This window comes from Armigeres subalbatus, chromosome 1 (assembly GCF_024139115.2).
Source record: "Armigeres subalbatus isolate Guangzhou_Male chromosome 1, GZ_Asu_2, whole genome shotgun sequence".
Taxonomy (NCBI): domain Eukaryota; kingdom Metazoa; phylum Arthropoda; class Insecta; order Diptera; family Culicidae; genus Armigeres; species Armigeres subalbatus.
In genome coordinates, this window is record NC_085139.1 from 92,970,132 (window position 1) to 92,996,615 (window position 26,484).

A 26,484-nucleotide genomic window follows, 5' to 3' on the forward strand; every position below is an offset into this window, starting at 1 on the left:
TAATACTGGTTCTGGTAATACTGGTAATACTGGTAATAATAATACTGGTAATAATTAGTTCCTGGTTTAAACAACCTAAATTTGAGTTCAACCCTTTTAACCTAGCGTTGGCTTCCCCCATCGAACTGCTATCGTTGGGTGGTTTTTTTTCTCTGTTTTTGACGTTTTTGATATCAAAGCAAGACAAAATTTTCAAAACGACATTTGACGAATCTGATAGCCCTCCCACGCAAACCAACACCGTACACTCAGCGAACTGGACTATCGAAATTCATAACTGGCGCCTTATGAATCTTCGACTGATTATTCCACCAACAGTGCTTCTTATACGCAGTTACCTTCCCGAGTAATCAAGCGTCGATTGGCGTGTGGTCTACATACCGGCCTTCCGACCCCGACGTCCATGGTTCGAACCCAATCTGCCGCACTTCACTTTTTTTCAAATGAAAATCATCATTCATAAGGCAACATATTGAAATTCATACCGATTCCTTGTGGCAAATTTTCATAAGGCGTTTGATTGAAAAACATACGTCCATTTTCCTCAGTGTAGTCCTTCACCTACACCTGCACTCCAAATAATCTAAACGTTGTTTCCACCTGAATTTTCAGGTACATTTTACGTGCACACGTAACTGCAAATGCTTCAGAAAATTCAGGTGAAACTTACGTGTCCGGTGAATTCTATCCAAAACTCAGGTAGAACTTACCTGATTTTCACTTAGAATGAAAATTCTATCAAAAACGAGCAATGGGTAATGTTTTCAACATAACCGCGAGTAGACGTAGGACTTGTATAAACGTAACGTATTTACATTTAACTTCTAACTTTGGAGTTTGATTAAAGTATTGATTATGGAAATGACAACTTCCATGCTGTGTACAAGTATTAGCAATTTGTTTATTCAAAACTTGGAAATAAAACTAATAAATAAATACATAATTAGAATTGCTTTGTTTCTAACTATTAAGCCCTTATTTACTCAAGCAAATGTAGGGCATTTATAGATTTCTTATTGATGATAGTACTTGAAGTTTAAAAATTATGATTTATAAAATTTTTAGGCTTGGGTAAAATGTGCTATTTTAGGGGAACTGTCTTGTTTTCCAAACAAAGAAATGCAGCACCAATTTCGTTGCTTCTATTTGCTAACATGCGTGCCTACTGATGAAAAAATCACAACAATAAGAAACAAGTCAAGGAGCAGTAACACTATTAAAATAGAGGAGGTATGTACTGCTAATACATCAACGAAAAATTATTTTATGTTTTGATTCCAAACTCCGAGTCTACGTCAAGTTTAATAATATAATTTCTCAGAAAATGAAAAACAAAGAATAAGATAGTTTATTTAAATATTCTTCTGGAAATTACTTTTTGCGGACTTTTTTAATTACATGTAATACAGCGAAATTTTCTAATCTAAAATAGATATTAACACTATTGCTGATTGTGTATCTTTAATTGCTAAAGCCTTCTGCAAATAAATGAAAGTAATTATTTTAATCAAATTTTTATTTTCGGCAGTGTAGTTGATTTTTTCTGTTGGGGAATCAGAACTGTTATAGTATAACCATGTTTTAATGTACGTGTCGTTTAGTACAAAGCACAACTTAACATATGGTCAGTCATATGACATGACTCGTACCCAAGATTTTTTATGTACATGTTATATGACTTGGTCAGTAGATGGGAATAACCAGCGCGGGAGGAAACATACATTTTCAGTGCAAAACGTAAACAAACGAGCATAAATTCCATACAAAAATCCAAGATGGCTGAGTTGGGGATATTGGCAAGTCGGATAACCTGTACATAAAAAATCTTGACTCGTACCCATCCCGCGATCATGTGGATTATGAAACCAATCACTTTTCAGTTTTCATGGATGAGCAGACCAAATTTCTCTAATTTTATTCTTCTTCATCCACCACCGCTGCCCTTGCTGCCTCAGTCATCATCAGCCTCTAGCCGTGAACTCCGAGCGATGCGATGGGCGATTGCATCCATCAAGCACAGAATGTCAAAAAATGCGCCCTCTTCTTTCATGCATATTCGCAGACCCACCGGCCGTTCTACCGCTGGCGACTGCATGCTGTCGCTGTGTAGGTAAAAAGCGAACCAACGAACGAAACGAAAATGCGCGAGCAAAAACACGTCAGTACGCGCTGCTGTCACAAATTGTAATGACTCGCACACGGCAGGCACTGTTTCTCTTATACACAAAGAATATCTTCCGGTAGACCCGAAGGCCCGTGACATACCGAATTCTGATGTCCGTGTTAGGAATGCACGGGATTGGTTACATATGAAGTTTTTACTGGCTTTGACAAGAATTGAAATTTTCAATAGCTTATCGTTAATAAACTTAAGTTTCAATGAAATAGACAAAATGGTGGAGAGTGTTCTAGTCAATTGGTATATAAATCTTAAAATTCCATCAAAAGATAAAGGCGCTAGTAGCGTTCAAAATCTTCCCTTCCAGCGTAACGCTCTCGATTTCCAAAAATCTAAATGACACCCAGTATAGTAAAGAAAGACGTAAGTCCTACGTCAAAATCAGGTGAAAGTTACGTGAATTTCAGGTGGACAAGATCTACGTACTTTTTCAGGTGGAAACAACGTGCAGATTTTTTTGGGTGTGGGTGTTGCGGATAGAGCCGCTTTTCTGCTCTCAAGCGAGTAGATGGATATTTTGAAATCAGTCACATAAGCAAAATTATTTTGCAGTTTCTTGGCTGTCAAACATTTCCCGCTCTTCGAATTTCTCTTTCCACGCTGCATGAAGGCGCACAAATGCGCGAGACTCTACATGACTTTACGATGGTTTACATACATTCCTGCTCCAACCAGCTGCTGAATCTTGTGAAATTTCGTAACGAGTGCTTTTAATTGCATTCCTACTAATTTTCAACTCGAAATATAATGTGAAAATATTTGTTACAAAGAATACAAAACTCAATCTAAGTTTATTTTTAATTTTTTCCCAAATAATAACAATACTCTCAATGTAGGATCTGAAACGAACATAACCACAATCTTCAATGTTTGGCTCCGGCACAATAGAAAATTTTGGCTTCGGTTTGACAACCAAATCGATTCTATCCGCACCACCTCACTCAGGAAAATCGACACATACTTTATGGCAAAAATCCATGTATTTTGAAATATGCATATCATGAATCGGCACATACTTAATTGCATATAAATTCACATATGGATACTATGACCCACATGGATAGTATGTGTGAACACTAAACACTCATGCAATGCATTTGGGCGCATGGAATATATGTGTCGAAACTATGGAATCCATTTCGCTACTCCCATTGCAAAAATCCATGTGTGAACTCATGAATATAATGCGGAGTTTTTTGTGAGTGTACCTATTGGTGGTGTTGTTTTGCGTGGGAGAGCTATCAGATTCGTCAAATCGTCGTTTGAATCTTTGTTTACAAAAGCAGATAAGTCGTTTTGAAAATTTTGGCTTGAAAGGATTATACGCTAGAATTCTCGCTTAACTTTTCAAAAGGACCTAAGTAACATTTTTTTCATGAATTAATTTGAATAGCGCAATCAACATAACAACATGAAAGCTTTTGATTGCAGTACTCAAATTAATTCATGAAAAAAATGTTACTTACACGGTTAGAAAAAAGTACCTAATATTAGGTACTTTTCACTCAAATCGGGGGTTAAGTGTGGGAACCCAAAATTAAGTAATTTTATCTTGAAATTAAGTAAAATACACTTAATATTAAGTAAAATATACTTAATTTTAAATAGAAACTAGCCAAAAGTTAGGTAAATTTTACTCAACTTTTGTAAACATTAGATTACTCAGCGTTGGGTTCCCACACTTTAATGCCCTTGTTGAGTGGTTTTGCTCTTCATTTTATGACAACAAAGGGAAGAGGGAGGGAGATACAAGAGAAAAAAAGTACCTAAATTAGGTACTTTTTTCTAACCGTGTAGGTCCTTTTGAAAAGTTAAAATAGTCGCTTAAGCGAGAATTTTATTCCTTCACATTAAAATTTGCCCACCCACTGATGACTGCAGTCATGATGACAGAACAAAACACGAAACGCTCGATGACACACGAGACTGACTGACAAAAAAAATTAAAGATTATTGTTCAGGATTCTTCCGCTTAGGTGTTTTCTTGAAATTAAACGTATTTTAGTGCAGATTTCCATTTGAAAAAGTACCAAAATGGTAAGTAACTTGAGGTTAATCAATTTATAATTTCAGTTTTTGAATTTATATCGACTTCAATGAAAAATCTGAAAATTTGTTATCTGTAACAAAACGATCCCCAATTGGTTTAGGGAACAATGGGGAACGATGACGTCACTATGTAATCAAAATGACATTTTCATGTTTCGTAGATGCAATTTATGTTGCTATTTAGCCGACAGGGCAAACTACGGCTGCAGAAGTGGTACGTCGCCCACCCGGACAAGGTAAAGAAGAAGATTACCCGCGAGCTGATCACCACGATTCTGTCCCGGAAGCCGAAGATGTGCTCGTTCCTCGAGTGGAAAGACTGCAAGATCGTTTATAAGAGGTTGGATCAATGATTGGATGTTAATGAGACGAAACAAATAATGCTGGAACTATTTATGCTTTCAGATATGCCAGTTTATATTTCTGCTGCGCTATCGAGCAAAACGATAACGAGTTGTTGACTTTGGAGATCATTCACAGATATGTTGAGCTGCTGGATAAGTACTTTGGAAGTGTAAGTGATTGGGGATGACATTGTATCGAAAATGTAATTTCTGAAAAACGTGGCACATTTAGAGAAATAGTTTTTGAGAGTATTCTGGTAGACTTAAACCGATTGTTCTTCCCCAGGTATGCGAGCTGGATATAATTTTCAACTTCGAGAAGGCATACTTCATCCTGGACGAGCTGCTGGTGGGTGGCGAGATTCAGGAAACGTCCAAAAAGAACGTCCTCAAGGCCATCGCGGCGCAGGACGTCCTCCAAGAGGTCAGTACACCCGACGATTCTTACGATATTTGACTACCCTAGATCGGGATCCGATCGGAAAACAGAAACAGCCTACAATTAATGCCTTGCCTTCTTGCCCCTTCTGGATTTTAATTTTGTCTCCGATTCCTGGATATAGGAATAACAATAACCCATATTGTCCCCATCTTGTTTCGAGACAAACACACCTTGCCTGTTAGCTAATGGAACATGCCCCACCCCACCCCACATAACACAGTTTTACACAAGTCAAATATTCGTATGTTCGCATTTTGCTCGCGTATGTTTTGTCCGTCCGGTTTGGAGTCTAAGCATCTTGCCTTCTAATATTAGTCAGTTATGAACGATCTTTAGTCGCAATCCATTTTATATGTTATGACATTTTAAGCTACATTCTACTAGTGGTACACTTTTGTTCAGTTGTTATGTTTTAGTTATATTTGTTTGTGTTATTTTCGTTATATTTATCTGTTTCGTTTTCTTTTCTATTGTATTGTTTTATTCGGAACCAAAATGTTGTTTTATTTATTTCAATTAATCATTAATCTGTTCTTATTTGAACTATTTTTTATCATTTTGTTTTGGCAAAAAGTAAAAATGGCGGTGGTTTTTTTTCTGAAAGCTTGATGTTGCAATCAAGCCACAGAGTGGCTACTTATGGTTTTACTTTGAAGAGAAATACATAGTTTAACACGATACACATAACTATTTTAGGCTATTATTCTGCAACCAAAATAAAGTAGAATTACGTGGAAGATAGTTTTGTTTATATTTTTGATGGTAAACTTCAACCAGTATAAGATTTCGGTGACAACATATGCAGCATTACTAATTCACAACCTGTAGATTGACTATAATTGGTTAGTGTGTATATTTATATCATTGTTAAGATGTTCTTCATATAATGTTTCCAATAATGAAATAAAACAAATACACAAATTTCCTGATTCTCAGACATTAATAGGTATGAAACAAAACCGGATGGAGTTTACTATCATTATTCAGAGATACAGTTCATGTGCATGATATTTCGGAATATTAACACACAATTTATTTATTTAAATACCTTATAGTTAGTTTTATATTGCATCTTTGTAAATTGGTTGGGTATTGATACAGGTTGAAAGTTTTTTTTTCTCTAACAGTGTTTCCGATTATGGTTTGAACTAGTCCAAGTGTATTATCAAAATTAGTGCTTGAAAGCTAACGATAGACAATATGCATCGTTTAGATAAAACACTACCATTACTACGTAGACTTGTTTTATTTAAGTCAGTTGCAAAAACGAAAAAAAGAGTGCTCCTTTGACGCAGTTATAGAGTACCGCTCACAATATAGCCTTTGTCATCAACTGACAAACGCCGATCAAAAAAGAAAAAAATGTTTTTGGGACATGTACTACAAACTGTATGGAGTCCAATTAAACGAATAGGTAATTAAACGAATGACCAATAAGCTAGATCGCCAAACAAATAAAAATGATCCTACTTACTTGATACTTGATGGGCTATAGCTCCTCCTCGATGTGCCTACGCGGCATGGAGTATCCTCCTCACTGGACTCGATTCTAGGCCAATCGCTCTCAGTCGCCCAGAACGTTCAGCTCCCTCTTCAACTACGCGGACTTGCACGAAGCCTACGGCCTCTACCGGGTTCTCTACTGAATAATATCTTCGCTTGACGCTCTTCCGTCAAACGAACAACGTGCCCAGCCCACCCTAGTCTGCCATGCTGCATAAGCTTGACAATATCCAGCCCTTTATACTTGTGATTCATTCGCCGCCGCCAGATGCCGTACTCCTGTTTACCGCCGAGTATCGTCCGCAGAACTTTACGCTCAAATAAAGCTCTCTGATCAGCCTATTTTTCCTATTCGTCCATGTTTCATGGCCGTATAAATTTCGTCTCCGTTCATAAACTACGGGACTTAAGCAGGTTGCGAAGTCCGTAATTATATTCTAATAACGTTTATTTATGCTATATGCGAACAGTGCTTCCGGAACGGCATCACGGGCAATCCTTTCGTCAACAAATCTGCTTGCTGCTCACTCGTTGAAATGTAGCGAACTTCAAGCTTTTTCATGGCTACACACTCACGCACAAAATGCAGCTTCAGTCGCTTCGAAGGTCCAGCCGACTCCATAATCGCGATGGTTGATTGGTTGTCCTCGTACAATAGTGGCGATCGCCCTTCTTGCACTCCTAACTCACCTAAGACCTTTTGGATCCAAATGGCCTCACACGCTGCATCTGCTAGAGCGGAACACTCCGCTTCGGTCGACGTCAAGGATACGGTGCTCCGCTTCCTAGTGCTCCAACTAACTGTGGCTCCGTTCAGCTTGAACGGTATCCCAGAAACCGAACGCTTGTCGTTGACGTCAGTCGCCCAGTTTGCATCCGCAAAACCAATCACCTGATGGTCCGATACTGTTAACCGTTCGTACACCAGTCCGTGATCGGCTGTCCCCTGCAGATACCGCAAAATCCTTTTTGCGTGCACCCAGTGGTCCTCGTTTGGATTGCTCTGGAACTGGCTGAAGTAATTCACCGATGCGCTGAGATCCGGTCTGGACGTGACCATCAAATAGGTGAGACATCCTATCAGCTCTCGGTACGGCTTGTCCAGCTTCTCGTTCGTCTCGCTCTTCCGTAGTTGCAGGCCCGCTTCCATGGGCGTTGACACGGGCTTGCACTGCTCCATCCCGAAACGCCGCAGAATCGACCTAGTGTATTGTTCCTGGCTCAACGTCATTCGTCCCAGCAGCACTTCACGGTTGATTTTCAAGCCCAGGAACATCTTCGCTTCACCCATATCTTGCATCGAGAACTCCGTCTTCAGCAGCTTCTTGATTGCACCAATCACGCCAAGGCAGCGAGACACGACAAGGATATCGTCCACGTATAGCAGCAGAAACACCTTTTCGCCATCACGCTCAAGGACGTACAGGCAACTGTCGCTCTCGCATCGTCGAAAACCAATTCTGGACACAAACTCGTGAAATCGGTCATTCCACGCCTTCGATGCTTGCTTCAAATCGTAGATGGATTTGTTCAGCTTGTAGACTCGATTCCCCTCCTCAAATCCTCGAGGTTGGCGCATGATTTCTTCCGAGAGTTTTCCGTTTAGGAACGTCGTCCTGACGTCCATCTGGTGAATCAGCAAATTGTCCTGGTTTGCTAATCCGAGCACCATGCGAACCGTCGACATTTTCACTACCAGAGCGAAGTCATATCCATACCGCTGCGTGAATCCTTTGGCTACCAGTCTCGCTTTGTACTTGTCGATCGTGCCATCCGGCTTCATCTTGAATTTGAACACCCATTTGCAGTTCACCGGGTTTCGTCCTTCCGGTAGATTCACTAGCTCCCAGGTGTTGTTATCCGCTAGCGATGTCAGCTCGTCTTCGATGGCTTCACGCCACCTAGGCCAGTCCTCTCTTGACTTCATTTCTTCAACGGTATCCGGTAGGTTCTGCACATAATTTTCGGCATTCAACGCGTACGCCATGCAAGTGTAGTCGCTCAATTTGGCCGGCGGTCTCCGTACACGTGCGATTCTTCTTGTACTAACCTCTTCTTCTTCATCATCTTCATCTTCCAGCGATACGAATCCATCATTTTCGTCGTCGTCCTGGTTGTCGATCGGTAGATCAACCGCCTCATCATCGTCCGGTTCGATTTCAGCTACTGGCTCATCCGGGACCACCGCCCGTGGTTCCGGTCGAATCCAAATCGGTTGCGCTTCGACATCATCGTTCTTCACTGTCTCAGCGTGGGCCGATGCATATCTTGATTCATGTACCACAACGTCATGTGCAAAGTACACCTTCTGCTTCCGGCTATCCCACAGCCGATATCCGTTTACCCCGTAGCCCACGAAGTAACATACCTGGCTACGAGCATCCAGCTTGGATCGCTTCTCCTTGGGAACGAAACTGTAGGCCTTGCTTCCCCAGATGCGGAGTTTGGACACGTCTGGCTTGTGCACGTACCACATCTCGTATGTTCAACGCCACCGTCGGACTCCGATTGACGATGTACACCGCCGCTTGAACCGCCTCGCACCAAAGCTTCTTTGGCAGGCCGGAATATTTCACCATCGCTCTCGCTTTGTCCAGGATTGTCCTATTTAGGCGCTTGCTCACGCCGTTCTGCTGGGGCGTGTATGCAACGGTATAGTCCACCAGCATTACACGGTCTCTGCAATACTGCTGGAACTCCTTGCTGACATATTCTCCGCCGTTGTCGCACCGGAGGCGACGAATTTTTCGGTCAAAATGTCCCTCGGCCATGTTCGCGTACTGCTTGAAAGCATCCAGGACCTCATCTTTCGCCGCAAGGATGTATACGGCGCTAAAATGAGTAAAGTCGTTCGTGAATGTAACAAAATACCTTTTTCCATTCCATTGACCATTTCGTCGCGCACCAAAGTCTTCAGACCACTCTTCCCTATGTGGCCGAATCTTCGATGCCACAGCTCGTACTTGTTTGCCAAAAGGGTGACCAGCGCTTCGTCGACCGGTCCACGCTCCACGATTGCGTTCAGCACGTACAACTTGCCGGACAACTTACCAGTGGCAACCACCTCGCTGCCACGCTTGATTTCCACTGCATCGTTTCCAAACGTCACACGCATCCCAAGCTTGCCGATGCGCCGAACGGAAAACAGATTGTACTGCAGTTCCGGCACGTATAGTACGTCGTTCACCACGCTGTTGATTCGCCGTCCTCCAACCATCGACACCATCTTGACGGTTCCAGAGTGACGACCATACACAACCTTTCCGGATGCGACAACGATTGGGACCGGTTGTTCCAGCTTCACCACGTTCCGAAGGCAATCCACTGTCTGTACCATATGCTCGGTTACGCCCGAATCGAGAATCCATCGGAACTGGCTTAAACTCTTACCTTCACGCTTCACATCGCCATCCGACTCCGTCACGAATGCCACTTCGGAACCAGCCCTTTCCTTTTCCTCGGCTTACCAGACGATTTTGGTTGGTCCGTGTCCTTCTTCATGGGGCAGTTTGACTTCTTGTGGCCCACTTTTCCGCAGGAAAATCACTTGATGTTGGACCCAGTGTTGTGCTTAATCATTATCAGACGATCATGATTGCAATTTTCATGTGAAAACTTCTCACGTGAAAACAGTAGGCGAGTTGTCGCCGGCGACAATTTCTCAAATTTTGTACTCAAACGATAATAAACACAGAATTTTCATTCAATAATTAATCTTCACTAATAATAGATAATTGTCAACAGTCCCGTTATATCTTCTATTTGGCGTTATAGTTTCATGCTAGTGAGGAAATAGAGTTCAAAATGTAACGTTAAATGCTTCAAATCAAGATACGATTTTCAAACGATTCTTAATCGCTGGCGAGTTTTAATCACTTGATAATTTAAAAGTAAAATCGCGGGTGAGTTTGATCATTCTCGATTTTTCGAAAATTTGATTTTTCCCAACTCTGGTTGGACCGCTCGCCGGAGAACGCCGAATCACCACCCAACGTGCTCTTCATGTCGCAATTGTTCCGCCGCTTCACGTTCTCGCTCAGCAGCCTGGCCTTCACGAAGTCGAGTGTGCACTGTTCTGCCGGTAGGGTTTCAAGAACCGTCACCAGCTGTTGAAACGATTTCGGCATGGTTTGCAGCAAATTGAACACCACCAGCCGCTCGTGCATCACGATGTCCGCTGAGGCAAGCTCCCGGATGATCCGCTCAAACCGCAGCAGATGCTCTTCCATCGGTTCCGCTTCGCTATACTTCATAACGGCTTCTTCGCGAACCCATTCTGCAACGTTGCTCGCCTTCGGAGTGGACTTACCCTTGACGTACTCCAGCTGCGAATCAGCGATCTTCTCCACCAGCAACGACTTGCAACGTGCTTCCAGAAGTTTCCGCTCCGCCAGTTTCGTCTCCTTCTGCGCCTTCTCTGCAACCGTATCCGTAGCAGCCACTTGGAACTCCGGGATTTCTTCCGCTTCCTTCCGGATGCAATCGATCAGCTGCCGCTCCTCCAACAACGTCTCCATCCGAAAACTCCAGTTGCGGAAGTTCTTGCCGTCGAAAGATAAGGCTTCAGCTCCGCTTGCATTTTCCTCCGGAGTGAATTTTTTTTTTCTTCAACTAACAAACTCCGTTTCCAAGGTTACAGCTATGCTGGGCCCATAACCTGTTGTGAATAGCAGAGTAATGAAATTACTACTACTTCTCGTGACGGTATAATTCAAACTGATTTTATTTATTCTAGTCAAAGCTCATGGCTACTACGATCTAGTTATTGACTACAGCTACTACGATTGGTTTGCTCGTTCTTGACAGTGCGTTGCTTCCGTATCGAGTGGTGTGTCCCCGAAAACGCGAGCACTTTGAAACTTGAATTCCGTGAAGAGTGACCTTAATGGATCGTTGCGGACGTATTCGTAGCTCAGATATATCAGGAAATATTTCACCTGGTAGGGGAAAATACGGCTTTGGCAGGTTTTGTTCTATTAGGGAAGATCCATTAATTACGTAACGCAAAAATTGGACATTTTCAACACCCCCTCCCCCCTATGTCACACTTTTTGTATGAAACGTCTGAAAATTTTATATGGATTGTCACACTTTGGCCAACCCCCCCCTCAAAGCGTTACGTAATTTGTGGACGCTCCCTTATTGGCAGGGGGGTTTTTGTCGACCAAATTTTATGAAATTTGGCCACAATAATCTTTGATATGCAAAGAATATTTAGGCCAAATTTGAGCATAATCAGTCATAAAAAAAACCCCTGACAATAATAGAACAAAACATGCCAAAGCCGTCATTCCCCCTAACTGATTTACTGCAGGTTTACTAGGTAGGGTAAGACGGTATAATGCGCCCCATCTGGCCAAAACGCCCCCCTTTGATTTCGAGAAAACTATAACTTACTAAGGGTCAAATTCAGTTGGTACCTATAAATATTTGTAAAACCATCTATTATTTATTTATTCAGACTAAGGCCGAAGTGGCCTGTGCGGTATATAAGAGTCTTCTCCATTCGGCTCGGTCCATGGCTACACGTCGCCAACCACGCAGTCTACGGAGGGTCCGCAAGTCATCTTCCACCTGATCGATCCACCTTGCCCGCTGCGCACCTCGCCTTCTTGTGCCCGTCGGATCGTTGTCGAGAACCATTTTCACCGGGTTACTGTCCGACATTCTGGCTACGTGCCCGGCCCATCGTAGTCGTCCGATTTTCGCGGTGTGAACGATGGATGGTTCTCCCAACAGCTGATGCAATTCGTGGTTCATTCGCCTCCTCCACGTACCGTCCGCCATCTGCACCCACCATAGATGGTACGCAGCACTTTCCTTTCGAAAACTCCAAGTGCGCGTTGGTCCTCCACGAGCATCGTCCAGGTCTCGTGTCCGTAGAGGACTACCGGTCTAATTAGCGTTTTGTAGATTGTCAGTTTGGTACGGCGGCGAACTCTATTCGATCGGAGCGTCTTGCGGAGTCAAAGTACGTACGATTTCCAGCCACTATGCGTCTCCGAATTTCTCTGCTGGTGTCATTTTCGGCAGTCACCAGTGAGCCCAAGTACACAAATTCTTCTACCACCTCGATTTCGTCACCACCGATGCAAACTCGCGGTGGGTGGCTCACATTGTCTTCTCTTGAACCTCTGCCTATCATGTACTTCGTCTTCGACGTGTTGATGACTAGTCCGATCCGCTTAGCTTCCCTCTTCAGTCTGATGTAGGCTTCCTCCATCTTCTCAAAGTTACGTGCCATAATATCTATGTCGTCGGCGAAACCAAATAGCTGGACGGACTTATTGAAAATTGTACCACTCGTGTTAATCCCTGCTCTTCGTATTACCCTTCCAAAGCGATGTTGAATAGCAAACACGAAAGACCATCACCTTGCCGTAACCCTCTGCGGGTTTCGAAGGGACTCGAGAATGCCCCTGAAACTCGAACTACGCACATCACCCGATCCATCGTCGCTTTGATCAATCGTGTCAGTTTATCCGGAAAACCGTGTTCGTGCATTAGCTGCCATAGCTGGTCCCGATCGATTGTATCATATGCGGCTTTGAAGTCGATGAATAGATGATGTGTGGGCACGTTGTATTCGCGGCATTTCTGCAGTACTTGGCGAATGGCGAACACCTGGTCCGTGGTGGAGCGTTCGCCCATAAAACCCGCCTGGTACTGCCCCACGAACTCCCTTGCAGTTGGTGCTAGTCGACGGCATAAAATTTGGGAGAGTACCTTGTAGGCGGCGTTCAGCAATGTGATTGCGCGGTAGTTGCTACAATCCAGCTTATCGCCCTTTTGTAGATGGGACACGACACCTTCCATCCACTCCTGCGGCAAAACTTCCTCCTCCCAAATCTTGGTAATGACCCAGTGCAGCGCTCTAGCCAGTGCCTCACCACCGTGTTTAAATAGCTCTCCTGGTAGTTGGTCAACCCCAGGGCTTTGTTGTTCTTCAGCCGGCCAATCTCCTCCTGGATTTCCTGGAGATCCGGAGCCGGTAGAATTATGTCCTGCGCGCGTTCTCCCAGGTCCATCACCATACCGCCATCTTCGTCTGCCACATCGCCATTCAGGTGCTCTTCGTAGTGCTGCCGCCACCTTTGGATCACCTCACGCTCGTTCGTAAGAAGGTTCCCGTTTATGTCCTTACACATATCAGGCTGTGGCACGTGGCCCTTACGTGAACGGTTTAACTTCTCATAGAACTTTCGTGTGTTATTAGCGCGGTACAGTTGCTCCGTTTCTTCACGGTCTCGATCTTCCTGCTGGCGCTTTTTCCTCCGGAAAATCGAGTTTTGTCTGTTCCGCGCCTGTTTATATCGTGCCTCGTTCGCCCTCGTGCGGTGTTGCAGCAATCTCGCCCATGCTGCATTCTTCTCTTCCACTAACTGCTCACATTCGCCGTCATACCAGTCGTTTCTCTGATCCGGGGCACCGTGCCTAGTGCAGCGGTTGCGGTGCTACCAATGGCGGATCGAATATCTCTCCAGCCATCTTCAAGAGACGCTGCGCCTAGCTGCTCTTCCGTTGGAAGTGCCACTTCCAGCTGCTGCGCGTATTCTTGGGCTAGTCTACCGTCTTGTAGCCGCCCAATGTTAAGCCGCGGCGTCCATCATCCTATGTGAATATGGGAGTATTTTTGTAGTACATAATGAAAATATTTGCAAAATACAAAAAGTCACAGTTTTGATGTAACTTTTAATGTTTGTTTGCTCAACATTCTGGAGCGACACTAGCATACTGTCCGCAAAACTTGCACTGGAACACTCAGTTGGGCAACAAAATAACTTATCTCAGTGGTTAATACGATATAAAATTGCTTCCATCCTCAAAAATGTAACGTTTTCCAAAAACATGTTTCACTGGTCAAAACGCCCCAGTGTAGGCAGGACAATATGCCCTTACCAACTGGACACAAGCGCAGCGAGCTTGCATCAGTTGCTTTCAAATTATATGAAAACTATTGAAATGTAATTCCAGCCTGCTTAAATGGACTTATGTTGGTTTTTTATTGTCAAGCACATAAGAATTTGTAACCTTTTTATTATGTGATTGAAAAAATACTAATGAAGGGCTATGAAACGTCTTTGGTTAAGGTGGGGCGTATTGCCCAGGCAATTTTTGAAATCCACTTTTTACGACTTTTCAAAAAAGCTTTATTACGTGTTATCTGTAATATTTTTATATGACTACTCACGGGCAATGCATTTGCGACTTCCTGGACTACCAAATAACTTAAAGTTTGCATGAATTGCGTTGAAAAGTAAAAAGTTATCAAGGAGTTGCCTTAGGGGGGGCATATTATACCGTCTTACCCTATTTTTCAATTTGAATGTTCCCTTCATTTTGTTTTTCGACCAAAGCGGAATCTTGGTATTTCTCTTGTTCGGGAACGGGTACATCTTCAAGTCCAAACATGTCAACCAAAATGTTTAAAGGTGATTTACTTGATGTATTTGATACAATTTCGTTGGTATCACGATGTTTGAGCTGATTAGCATGAGATCGAATAAGTTGCCGCCTACCATGCTTTTCTTTTAGCAGAATGTTGTAGTTCACGTTTCCAAATGCTTCAATTACGGCACCGGCTGACCAAATCCATTTATTGGAACTTTATCGCCAACCTTGAAGGATCGTTCGACAGTTGCGTGTTTTTTGTTGAATTGAGCGTTTTGCTTATTATTTACGGCTGTAGTTTTGCAGTGCAGTGGTTGAAGAAGGCTGAGGGTTGTTCTCATTTTGCGAGTCTGCTGGTGATATTCTTTCCAGAATACGACTTGGAGTTGAACGGTGAGCTTGTAGAAACACTTGTAGTGTATTTGCTATTTTCTCCCCCTCGTTAATTTTAAGCAATGATCTTTAGTGTGTGTCTACGAATCGCTTCGCTTGGCCGTTGGACTGAGGATGACGGTGCTGTTCGTAGATGCTGAATTCCATTTGTTTTGCAGTACGTGCCAAACTGCTCCGATGTGAACTACGAAGTGTTATCTGACACTATAGTTGCGGGAATTCCAAACCTTGAGAACAATTCGTCCAAAAAATCGGTGACACTAGATGTAGTTGGAGAACGGACAATCGTAACTTCAGGCCATTTCGAATGTGCGTCGATGACAACTAGAAAATGTTGATCAAAGAACGGTCCTACAAAATCGATGTGAATTCGTTGCCATGGATTAGTAGTTTGAGGCCATGACTGCAGCGGAACCTTGCGTGGACTTTTCCAATGAGATGCACAATTGGAGCATTGTTTAATAAAATCTTCTATTGAGATGTCAATCTTCGGACAAAACACATTACTGCAAGCTACCGCTTTCATCCTATCGATGCCGGGATGACCTCTTTGTAGTTGCTTTAGAATTTTATGACGAAAATTGCATGGTATTACCAAACGATCCGCCATCATCACGGATAATACAGCCGAACTTTTTCATTTTCAATGCTGTTGCCGCTGGATGGCCAACCATGTTGGTTGTATTGCACAACTTGTTGCAAAGTTGGACATTTCATTGTACTATTTCTGACCATGTTGAAAGTAATTGAAAGTGAATCAACAGCTTCATCTAACGTAACTTCGATATCTTCTTCCAACCGAATAGCGGCAATGATGAAGTCTTCATCTGGTTTAATGTGATTGTTGATCAATCGTGATAGCACATCAGCGTAGCCAAACTGAGTTGTTGAGATATACTCGATCTCAAAATCGTAGCACAGAAGAGTTAACGCTCATCGCTGCAGGCGATTTGCTGTGTGCAAAGGTATTCGCTTCTTCGAACCAAAAATTCTCAGCAAAGGTTGATGGTCGGTTTGTAGAGTAAACTTCCTGCCCAGAACCATCCGATGGAATTTCGTGACTGCAGAAATTATAGCAAGACCTTTTTTCTCGATCTGACTGTATCCGGCTTCAGCTTGATTGAGTGTGCGAGAAGCGTGAGCGATTGCTTTCAAATTACCGTCGGGAAATCGATGCATAGCAACTGCACCAATACCAGATTTTGAGGCATCCGCAGCGATAATGATTTTCAGATGAGGGTCATAATGATTAAGTAGTAGATCGGTTTGCAGGATTTCTTTAATCTTATTGAAAGAGTGTTGACACGTTGAAGACCAATTGAACTGGATATCCTTTTTCAGAAGCACATCGAGAGGTTTTCGTCAGAGCGTTAATGAATAAAGCTTCCAATGAATGATTAATTTTGTTATGATTAAATCATTCAACTCTATGATTAAAGATTATGAATAATGATTTATTCGTTTTTGACAATGAATAATGATTGCGTTGCGATTAACGATTAAATTAATTTTTTACAATAATTCCCGATTATAATTAATGAATAAAACGTTTGGAGTATGAATAACGATTACCGATCGTGATTAAATGGTGACACAATATGTGTATGATGATTGATTAACGATCGATATGATTAATGATTAATGATTATGAATAATCAAATTGAATGATTTGCATAGTGATCAATACGCAAGTAACCTTTCTTGCAAATTAGGCTATAATTGGCATAAAAATTATATGATTATGATTAAAGATTAATGAATAAAAGCTAACGTATGTAAAGATTAAAATTGATGATTAATGAATAACCTCAAAACAATTATGAATATGATCAGTTATTAATGATTAAATGTAAAATTCTATGATTAGCGATTAGTGATTAATGATTAAATCGTATTTTTTGTATGATTATGATTAATGAATAATGATTAAATAACCCATTATTCATTAATCATGATTAAATCTATGATTAATCACTAATGCTCTGGTTTTCGTAGTGGATGCATTTGTTTCACAAGCTTTGAATAGAAATTAACAGCACCCAAGAAAGACCGTAGACTTGTGACATCGGTTGGTGCTGGCATCTTGACAATAGCGTCAATCATCTATGGGTCTGGACGTAGACCTTTTTCATCAACGACATGGCCCAGATACTTTATTTCACGCTGTAATATGCTGCATTTGTCTTCTCGAAGATGGAAACCATATTCTTCCAAACGCTTGAAAAGAGCTTCAAGGCGCTTATGATGCGCTCGATCTCAGTTTCACTAAAAACTATGATGTCGTCCAGGAACGATTCAACTCCTTTGAGGTCCGCTATCATGCTATTCATCAATTGTTGGAAAGCTTCTGGAGCTGATTTCACTCCTGGTGCCAATCTATTGAAACGATGAAGTCCTCGATGCGTATTGATTGTGAGGAGTTTCTTTGATTCGTCATCAACATCAACTTGAAGATAGGCATCACATGAATCGATGATGCTGAAAAATTTGCATCCGTTCAACTTTGTAAATATATCGTCCGGAACAGGCAAAGGGTAATTATTTGCTTCTAGTGCAGCGTTTAAACCTGTCGACTAATCGGCACGAATGCGAATTGACGTGAATTAACTGGACGCTTCGGCATAAAAACAGGACGTGATTCTTGCTTGAGGTACAACTTAACTTTTGTCTTCTTTCAATGACCGAGTGTGTCCTTAAATACGTTCGGAAAAGCTGTTTTATAGTGTTGAATCGGGGACAATGTGGAACGAACTTGATTGCAGATCACAGAGAGAGGCTTTGACCAAAGGTTGAATAGTTCAATCCAATCGAGACCAAACAAATTGAGATTAGTATGAACGGTAACGAAACAGGTGCCATCTTTAACAACACCTCCAAAATCTATTGGACAGGAAAGTTCTCCAATTATATTCAAACGCTTTTCGAATGCCGTTTTAGCTTCACTGCTTGTAGGATTCAGTCCGGGGATCCTAGTTTTTTCCATGTCTGCTTTGAAAGGATTGTAATATCGGACGCTGTGTCAAATTGGAGACTTATTTTCACACCGTAAATGACGACATTCAAAAACTTCCTTCTTAGTTCTTGCTTCATTTTTCACTTGATTGACCGAAAAACACCATTGATGATCGACTTCTTCTTTCTGAATTTCTTACCTTCTTGATTGGATTTTACAGGAATGCAGCTGCAATATCCCTCTTTGTGTCCAATTTTATTGCAAGTCTTGCAAGTGTGATTGGTGTAAGAGCATTCACGAACATAGTGCATGCTACCGCACTGCCAGCACGGTGTCTTCGGACCGCTTGGAAGCTTGGTTTCCTTGAATGAATAGCGAGTTGAACTTGATTGTTGCTTGATGCCGTTTTTCTTGACCGCACCGACCGAGGCTGCTAGCAATGGCGTTTGCTCGTTCAGGGCGGTGTCGTGCTTCAAATTTTGCAATCGCTGGCATTCGTTGATGAGAGTTTCCAATTTACATTCGCCATCTCCATCCGATTCTAGCTTCGAAAGCAATCTGGTCCTGATATCCGTTTCCTTTGAAGATCGTAAACCACAGATGAAAATGAGAGACTTGAATTGATCGGCTGTAATACGGTTCAACTCGAAATCTTCGCATCGTTTGTTGATTGTATCTGCATAAGTTACGTAATCTTCCTCAGATCGCTTCGAAGTATGGAAACATTGGTAGCGTTTACTGAATAAGGTTGTAGCCACTCCGAAAAGCTGCTTCAACTTTAACACGGTATCCGTGAACGAAACCTCACGGAAATGTTTCGGCAATAGGAAATTTACGTACTTATCGTGTACACTAACGCTGAGACTTCTGAGAAGTAGACGGAGCTTCGCTGAATCGTCCAGATTAAGAACATCCTTCAGGAAAAGATCTTCATACTTCTGGTACCACCGGTAGACCATTTTCCGGATCGTAACAAAACTCTCGGATGTTGGACGCCAGAGGTTCATTAATAAATTCTGGGCTGCTTGCCGGTCTGGATGGTGCTTCTTGAATGTTGAAACGTTCCATCATAGCCATGAGCCGCGCATTTGTTGGTTTTGTTGAAGTATTAGCCGGAAGACATCTTGTTGAGAGGAACTTCCTGAAGGTTGATTTTCCGGAAACGACATTCTCCTTCTTTTTCTGCGCTCCAGAGTGGTGGATTCTTAATTACTCGTCGCCAAAATGTTATATTCTAATAACGTTTATTTATGGTTCAACCAAAGTTAATTGCCTATTTCCGGGGATTAAACCACCCGACTTGGACATTAATTTACAATGTTGTGAAAACTCATATGTGAATAGAATATGTACATTATGTGGAAGATATTGATTTGGAAAATGTATTGGAGGTAACCACTTTCCCTTCGATGGGACTCGAACTCATGACCCTCAAGTACGCTAGACTGGTGCTTTAACCAACTAAGCTACACACTAACTTTTTCTTTTTCGAGCTCGGCAAAATTGGGCACCGCTGTAACTCAGTAAATTTCAAAACTGAACTTCGGCAGAAAATTTCGTTTATTACTGATTCTCAGCAAAATATTTGCTATATCTCAGCAACTGAAACGTCACTTTTACTGAGATTTCGGCAAAAATCGTGTTTGCTGAAATTCGGCGGTGCCCACCTCGGGAAAATAAACAAAAAATGCTGAGATCTCGGCGAAAAAAGTTAAGTGTGTACGTATAGGACCTCCGTCGGCTTTCGCAACCTAGCGGCTACTGAACGAGCTCGAGATTCCCAAATTGGACGCATAGTCAAATCACTCGCAATTCATTTCTCAAGCCAACACTTTCACATGTGTATAGTACACGTTCACATTAGAGGAGCGTGAACGTGTACTATACACATGTGGAAGTGCATTGGCAGATTAAGAATGTGTTTAGCTGCCTGACAATATATACGCAGACAGACTCAGTCGATTTTCTTGTGTAAATTTTCAAATCTTAATACGTTGAGATTGCATAGCATGCTAGCGCCGCCTATACAACTTATTGCTACATCAAATCTGACGTTTTGCCTTATCGCCTTCTATCCAGCTTTTTACGCTAGCTATAAATTTGGTTAGGGGTGATCAAGATGAATACACCACATAAACTAAGCAGATTGAAACACCTAGCTGTGTATTCATCTTGGGGGTGATTCATTTATGATAGATGCTGTGTACAAATTTTATTAAATGATCCTAGTAGCCTTATATTCAAAACTTGTTCTGTAACCTGTCAAATATTTTTACATGTTCGCTACTTTCAAATAACGATAAATTATTCCAATAATATGTAAGGCTTGTTCGCGACAAAATCTGGACACAAAACTTTAAGAATAAAAATAAACTGCTGTTGGCTTATTTCAGTACGTTTTTTACTTCAAATGGCTTCATTCCTTTTCGATGCTTCGATGTATGCACGAAACTTGGTGACATTTGAATTTTCAAAGAAATAATACGTGCCGAAAGATCTGGCATCCTCAGTAGAATTTGTTACGAGCTCGTATCCTTCTGGTGGCTCATAAAATCCGTTTTTGTTCTACTCTCTAACGTTTTAGATGTTGTCAAACAAGCATCGACAAATTTCAAAACGCTTTGAACAGTGTTCACATGAAAACAAAATGTTTTTAGTCAGTTTCTGGATCGAGAGACCCGAATTTCAATTGCGACTGCACACAATTCTTTCCGAACCTGCAATTCCTCCGACGCCATCTTTCACTACGTACTTGTAACACTTATGAGAAATATATTTTCAGAAAGTACAGACATACATTTATCAATCTACGAAATAATTCACTTGTTGATGAGCTATTTCAAAAGTTATACGTGTTTAAAGGTGTCCAAATTTTGTCGCGTACAAGCCTTAGGAAATACGGCTTTGGCAGGTTTTGTTCTATTATTGGCAGGGGGGTTTTTGTCAAGCAAATTTTATGAAATTTGGCCACAATATTCTTTGATATGCAAAGGAACTTCCGCATGAATTCTCGGAGAAATTTCAGAAGAAAAAAAAAAACGCCGGAGAAATTCCTTTGAGGAACTTCTGGAGGATTTTTTTATTCATATATTTATTTAGTAGGAATTCCGTGTTCTTAATAGTACGTTCAGATTATGAGCTATATCACTTGATATAGAGCATCTTGACATCAGTGTTTGTACATCTAGTTTTCACTGGAAATAATGCATATGGCATCTCATGTCAAGATTCGCTATATCAAGTGATATAGCTCATAATCTGAACGTACTATAAGCGCTACTGAACCGTGATATACTGTAGTATTCTGCTGTATAGAATCTATGGATACCTGTAGTTCGATATTCTTGTCGTTGCCGATATCATCGTGAGTCCTTGTATCCATTTGTCCATATGGTGAATCCAATGATCGTTGCTTTGTTCGGTTGCCATTAATATCGAAGTACGTTGGAGGAATGCCTTCGAGATCAGTTTTAACAGTTGTTGTCAGGCAGACTAGTCCGTGAGGCGTGATCCCAAACGCCACCGGTAGGATTGCGCTGCCGGTGACTGACGAGGCTTTGGTGGAGGAGATGGGAATCGAGCCCATGTTCATTCGCTTATAAGCCGAAAGTATAGCCAACTACGCTACGGGACAACCTGCCGGAAGAATTCCTTTGAGGATCTTCCGGAGGAATTCCTTTGAGAAACTTGCGGCGGAATTACTTTGAGGAACTTCCGGAGGAATTCCTTTGTAGAACTTCAGGAGGAATTCCTTTGAGGAGCTTCCGGAGGAATTCCTTCGAGCAACTTCCGGAAGAAGTTCTCTGAGGAACTTCCGAAGAAATTTCTTCGAGAAACGTCTGGAGGAATTTCTCGCTTAACTTTTCAAAAGGACCTAAATAACATTTTTTAAATTATTTAATTTGAGTACTGCAATCAAAAGCTTTCATATTTGTCTGTGGATTGCAATATTCAAATTATATCATGAAAACAAATGTTACTTAGGTCCCGTTAAAAGTTAAGCTAGATTTCTCTGAGGAACACTCGGAGGAACTCCCGGTGGAATTTCAGGAGGTATTCCCGGAGAAATTTCTAGATGAATTTCCAGGGGAGTTCTTGGAGGAAATTATGAAGAAATTTCTGGATGATTTCTTGGAGGAACTGGTGGAGGAATTTCTGGTGGTACTTTCGGAGGGATTCCTGGAGGAACTTCCGGAGGAATTCCCGGAGCTACCTTGGGAGGAATTCCTGGAGGAACTTCCGGAGGAATTCGTGGAGGAACTTCCGGAGGAATTCCTGGAGGAACTTCCGGAGGAATCCCTGGAGGAACTTCCGGAGGAATCCCTGGAGGAACTTCCGGAGGAATCCCTGGAGGAACTTCCGAAGGAATTCCTGGAGGATTTAGTAATAAATAACATGATCAACGAAGAGTTTTGAATCTACGAAAGGAAGAAACGGGGACAGCCGTACCAACCGTTTCACATTCAGGGGGAAATACGAATCGTTGGGAGTGACTTTGCTAAGAAGATTAATGTACACTCCATGGGTCCTCGACGTCTTGGGATGGGGCACAGTTTTTAGTCTAATGCCCTGGCTTATACACTGAGGGGCAAAAGTATTCGCATAAATTCAGATAGATTACTATGAAAACATGACGAATACTTATGTACATCAGTGTACACAAGCGCCATTACTCGCTCTCTGGAACGAGACAAAGAAAAAGAAACAAAAGCGATGAAATCAAGCGAAAACTCAAGACGATAAAATTATACCATATTTTTACTTACAACACATCCATATTTTCCATGCTTGGAAGCGTTTTTTTATTTTTCCCGTCAAAACACAATTTATTGAAATTGTTCACCACAAATTTTCGCGAAAAGAGAATGAGGAGCGAAAATGAAGAAACGGAAGAAAAAATCATCAAGAAATCCGATTTTCGTTTGCCTCCCAGGTTCATTCAAGAGAAAAGAGGAATGATTCAAAGATGTTTTTCACCACAAACTACGAAACATTCTCCATCGACCAGAAAATTGCATGATTTCGTCTCATCAAACGAAAAGTACGAACACTGCAAAGAAATATACTTTTTGAGGTATTTCATTGTACTTAAGACAATTTTACCATCTGAAGTAACATCTTAACCATATGTATATAAAAGAAGTTTGGTATCCGTTCTAAAACTGCGTTTAAAAAAAATCAAGAAGAGATTTTAATAAGCCACAAACCCTAATTAAAAATAGGTTTCAAACATCTTCCAGAGCAAACGTTTTCAATTGCGATTATACGTGGCGATGTTCCAGGTATATTCTGACAAAGAATAAACAGTTGTGAAGTCAAGACGTAGACTGTATGTGCATCGGTAACCGATTCAGTTTAAGTCAGTTTTTAAGGCAACAGCAATATGGACATCGAATCTATTATTTACACACTGTCACATACATGAACCTCCAGTTAACAGCGCTTATACACAAAAAGAGCAAGAAATTGAAGAATAATAATCGAAAAGCAATTATTATCTCCGATTAGCGGAGATAATAAATTCTAGAGAATAAATTGGATGGATCTTACTTGAATAGATGAATTGTTGCCGAATATGCCCTGGACTACATCTATTGAAGCAGTGCGGTAATGGGGAACATCGGGTCGTCTAGTTTGAGATGGTTCCGATAAGAGGGCTTTTTATTTCATCAGATGTTCATTCGCATTTCAAACGCAGAAATCCGCCGCATGACTGTTCGTCTCTTAATTTTCTGTAGGAATCGTTGGCAGTATCCTCCAATTTCCCGAAATCTAGTTTGCCCAAAGATTCGCGGAATGGGAAGCTTCTGAGCCAAGGATCTCTTCCTTCATACGGCGGCGTACTCCTATGTTTATCGTTGGTCTTGGATCTCCGGATTTTCGAAAACTTTTTTTTATTTTTTGCACTTATTTTATTTTCGATGACAGGAGAAAGTTTTGTTCCTCATATTGCATGGGTTTTCGGTCGTTATAAGTGTTTTCCATTCAAAAAGACTTAGAAATTTTTTTTCTGGGTACCGCGTTAATTCGAAAATCCGTGTAAAAAAAACCTCGCAAAAAAAACGTGTAAAAAAAGACCTGGGTGTATTTTTAACTTTGTACTGTGAAAAAATGATAGCATTTGATCAATGTTAGGAGAACTTATTTTAATTTTGCGTGGCCTTCAAAAAGAATTTTAGGAGGGTCCAAACACACAAACCGTCCTAGTTAATTTGTAAGGTTGTCAATCTAACAAAAATGTCACTACATAATCATCGTTTGTCTAGAGGATCTATACAAATAATACGCTAGAACAAATTTAATTTGGTTCTTGGTAAAACAGGGAGGGATCAAGTCTCCCAAGGGATCAAGAATTTTTGAAGAGGTCTTCTCGACCTCTGTACCGCACTGGTCTTTGACGGCAGTCTGGCGCTTCGCACGTCCTGACCCAGCGCCGAAAGCTTTTCGGCCGCCCGCATCGATTTAAGGACTTCGGCGTACTTATCCTTATCAGTTTTCACCAACAAGGCCTCGCTTTTGTCCTTTGCTTTCTTGAGATGCGCTCGACTTCCGCTTTGCCCTACTGACCAGCTGCCAGGGAATTTCGGTCTCTCGTGCCAATGGCACCGGTCGGATGGTACTCTCTTGCGGCCCGGCGAGTTGCCGGGTGCACCCCGATGTGCTCCATCCAGACGACGTTGGACCTTTATGGTTGCACGTCGTTTGGCTTTGTTCTGAGCGCCTTCGCCGGATTGCTGCCTGAGTCGTTTTGGGTTAGACGCAGTCTTTTCTGACCATCAGGGCGAAATCAATCGCTTCTTGGGCCATAGTCGCTCCTCCAAGGAAGGAGAAGGCATCGGTTTTGGCACCTTTATCGGTCTTTTCTCTTTTCATCACCCGCCTGATGAACGCATCCTGTTCTTGTATTGCGACTCGAACAGCCTGGCGCAGCACCCGAAGGTTCTGTTTCAGTTCCTCACTGCCTTGCGGTCGCGAACTCGATGATATTATCGAGTTGCTCGCAGAGTCTCTTAATTCTCGTGTATACATGGATGAGACAGTGTGCCATGAGCTACAGAAGCTCACGTAGCACCGATTCTGTGCGACGAGAGAAGCTAGCGCGCGCATAAAATAACTGAGTGAGCGTGTCTCAGTGTACGCCTCATGAGACTCATCTCATGCGCTAGGAATGCATAGTTGGCGTTACTTAGGCGTCGATATTATTGAATGAAAATTTCCCGCCCAAGCTGTTTTACGCACCTCCGCTGTTGTTTGCAAAGGTTTGCCATGGCAAACAGCGCATGAGCTGATCGCATTGAGATGTCTCAATGCAACTCACCAATGTTAATGTGAGGTACACAAGCTTCGTGAGACTCGCGTGCGCTTAATTTTATGTGCGCGTAGCAGTCGTTGCTCAATCTCATCTTTTTTTGTACGCGTGCATGATGTTTGGTTGCTCGGCGACCAACCGCATCGCGGGTAGTGGCTTGCCGAGCGTGCTGATAGAGCTATACCCCATCACTGCAGGGGAGACTCTGGCGCTGCTGCTAGTTACAGCCTCCGTCACTCCGCTCTCCGCCTCCCTGGGAAGAGACCTTGCTAAATTCCATCCAGTAGGCAAAGCTTGGCGGCACGACTGGCCTGCTACCAGGCCCGCCAGGGTTTTAGGGGACGGAAAGTAGCCTAGCGGCTCTATTAAGATAGTATAATGTCAAACTGCCAGCCCTCGCTTTTTACAATGTTACGATATTCAAGACAAGGTTACGATATCCAGGAATGCCATAATCATGATCTCACTGTGCCTAAATGCACTTCCCTAGGCTCCTGTGCGCTTTTAGCGGCGCACGTTCGCTATGGTAGGGCATGCCTACGGACACATGAAGCTTTAAGGTAAAGGTTTAACAGAACCCACTGCCAAACCCCACCACGTCCTAGACATGCCCCCTAACTCGCAGAGGCAGTGGGGAGGGGTCGTAAAGCCCTTGGATATGGTCCCTGCTGCCCCTTGGCACTATACTACACACCATGATGAATTTCTTTTTAAAAATCCAAATTGCGGAAGGCACCGGTTCTGATGATGCATTTCAACTTATTTTACAAAGCTGTGCGAAAAAAATATGGTCCTTAACATAAAATAAGCGAGAACAAGGCGTTTTGTCAAACCGGTTGTTTTGGCCTCGGTTGTTGGGCCGCCTATGCGAATATCGAATTCTGCAAACCCTGTATTCGCTACATGGCAAGATGAAGGGAC

At 42.2% G+C, this 26,484-nt stretch overlaps 1 protein-coding gene across 4 annotated transcripts in view; it reads left to right on the plus strand.

The window, feature by feature from the left end:
• Positions 1-4,061: 4,061 nt before the first annotated feature.
• The window catches only part of LOC134202549 (AP-1 complex subunit sigma-2), a 59,733-nt gene continuing 37,310 nt past the window's right edge, over positions 4,062-26,484 (plus strand). For all 4 annotated transcript variants that reach the window (XR_009977267.1, XM_062677564.1, XM_062677560.1 and 1 more), the window contains exons 1-4: positions 4,062-4,216; positions 4,390-4,568; positions 4,634-4,742; positions 4,859-4,996. Coding sequence is in view for 3 of the 4 variants with exons in the window: in XM_062677564.1 (XP_062533548.1) it covers positions 4,214-4,216; positions 4,390-4,568; positions 4,634-4,742; positions 4,859-4,996 (429 nt within the window). In the remaining variant the exon portion in view is untranslated. The remainder of the gene's footprint in view (positions 4,217-4,389; positions 4,569-4,633; positions 4,743-4,858; positions 4,997-26,484) is intronic.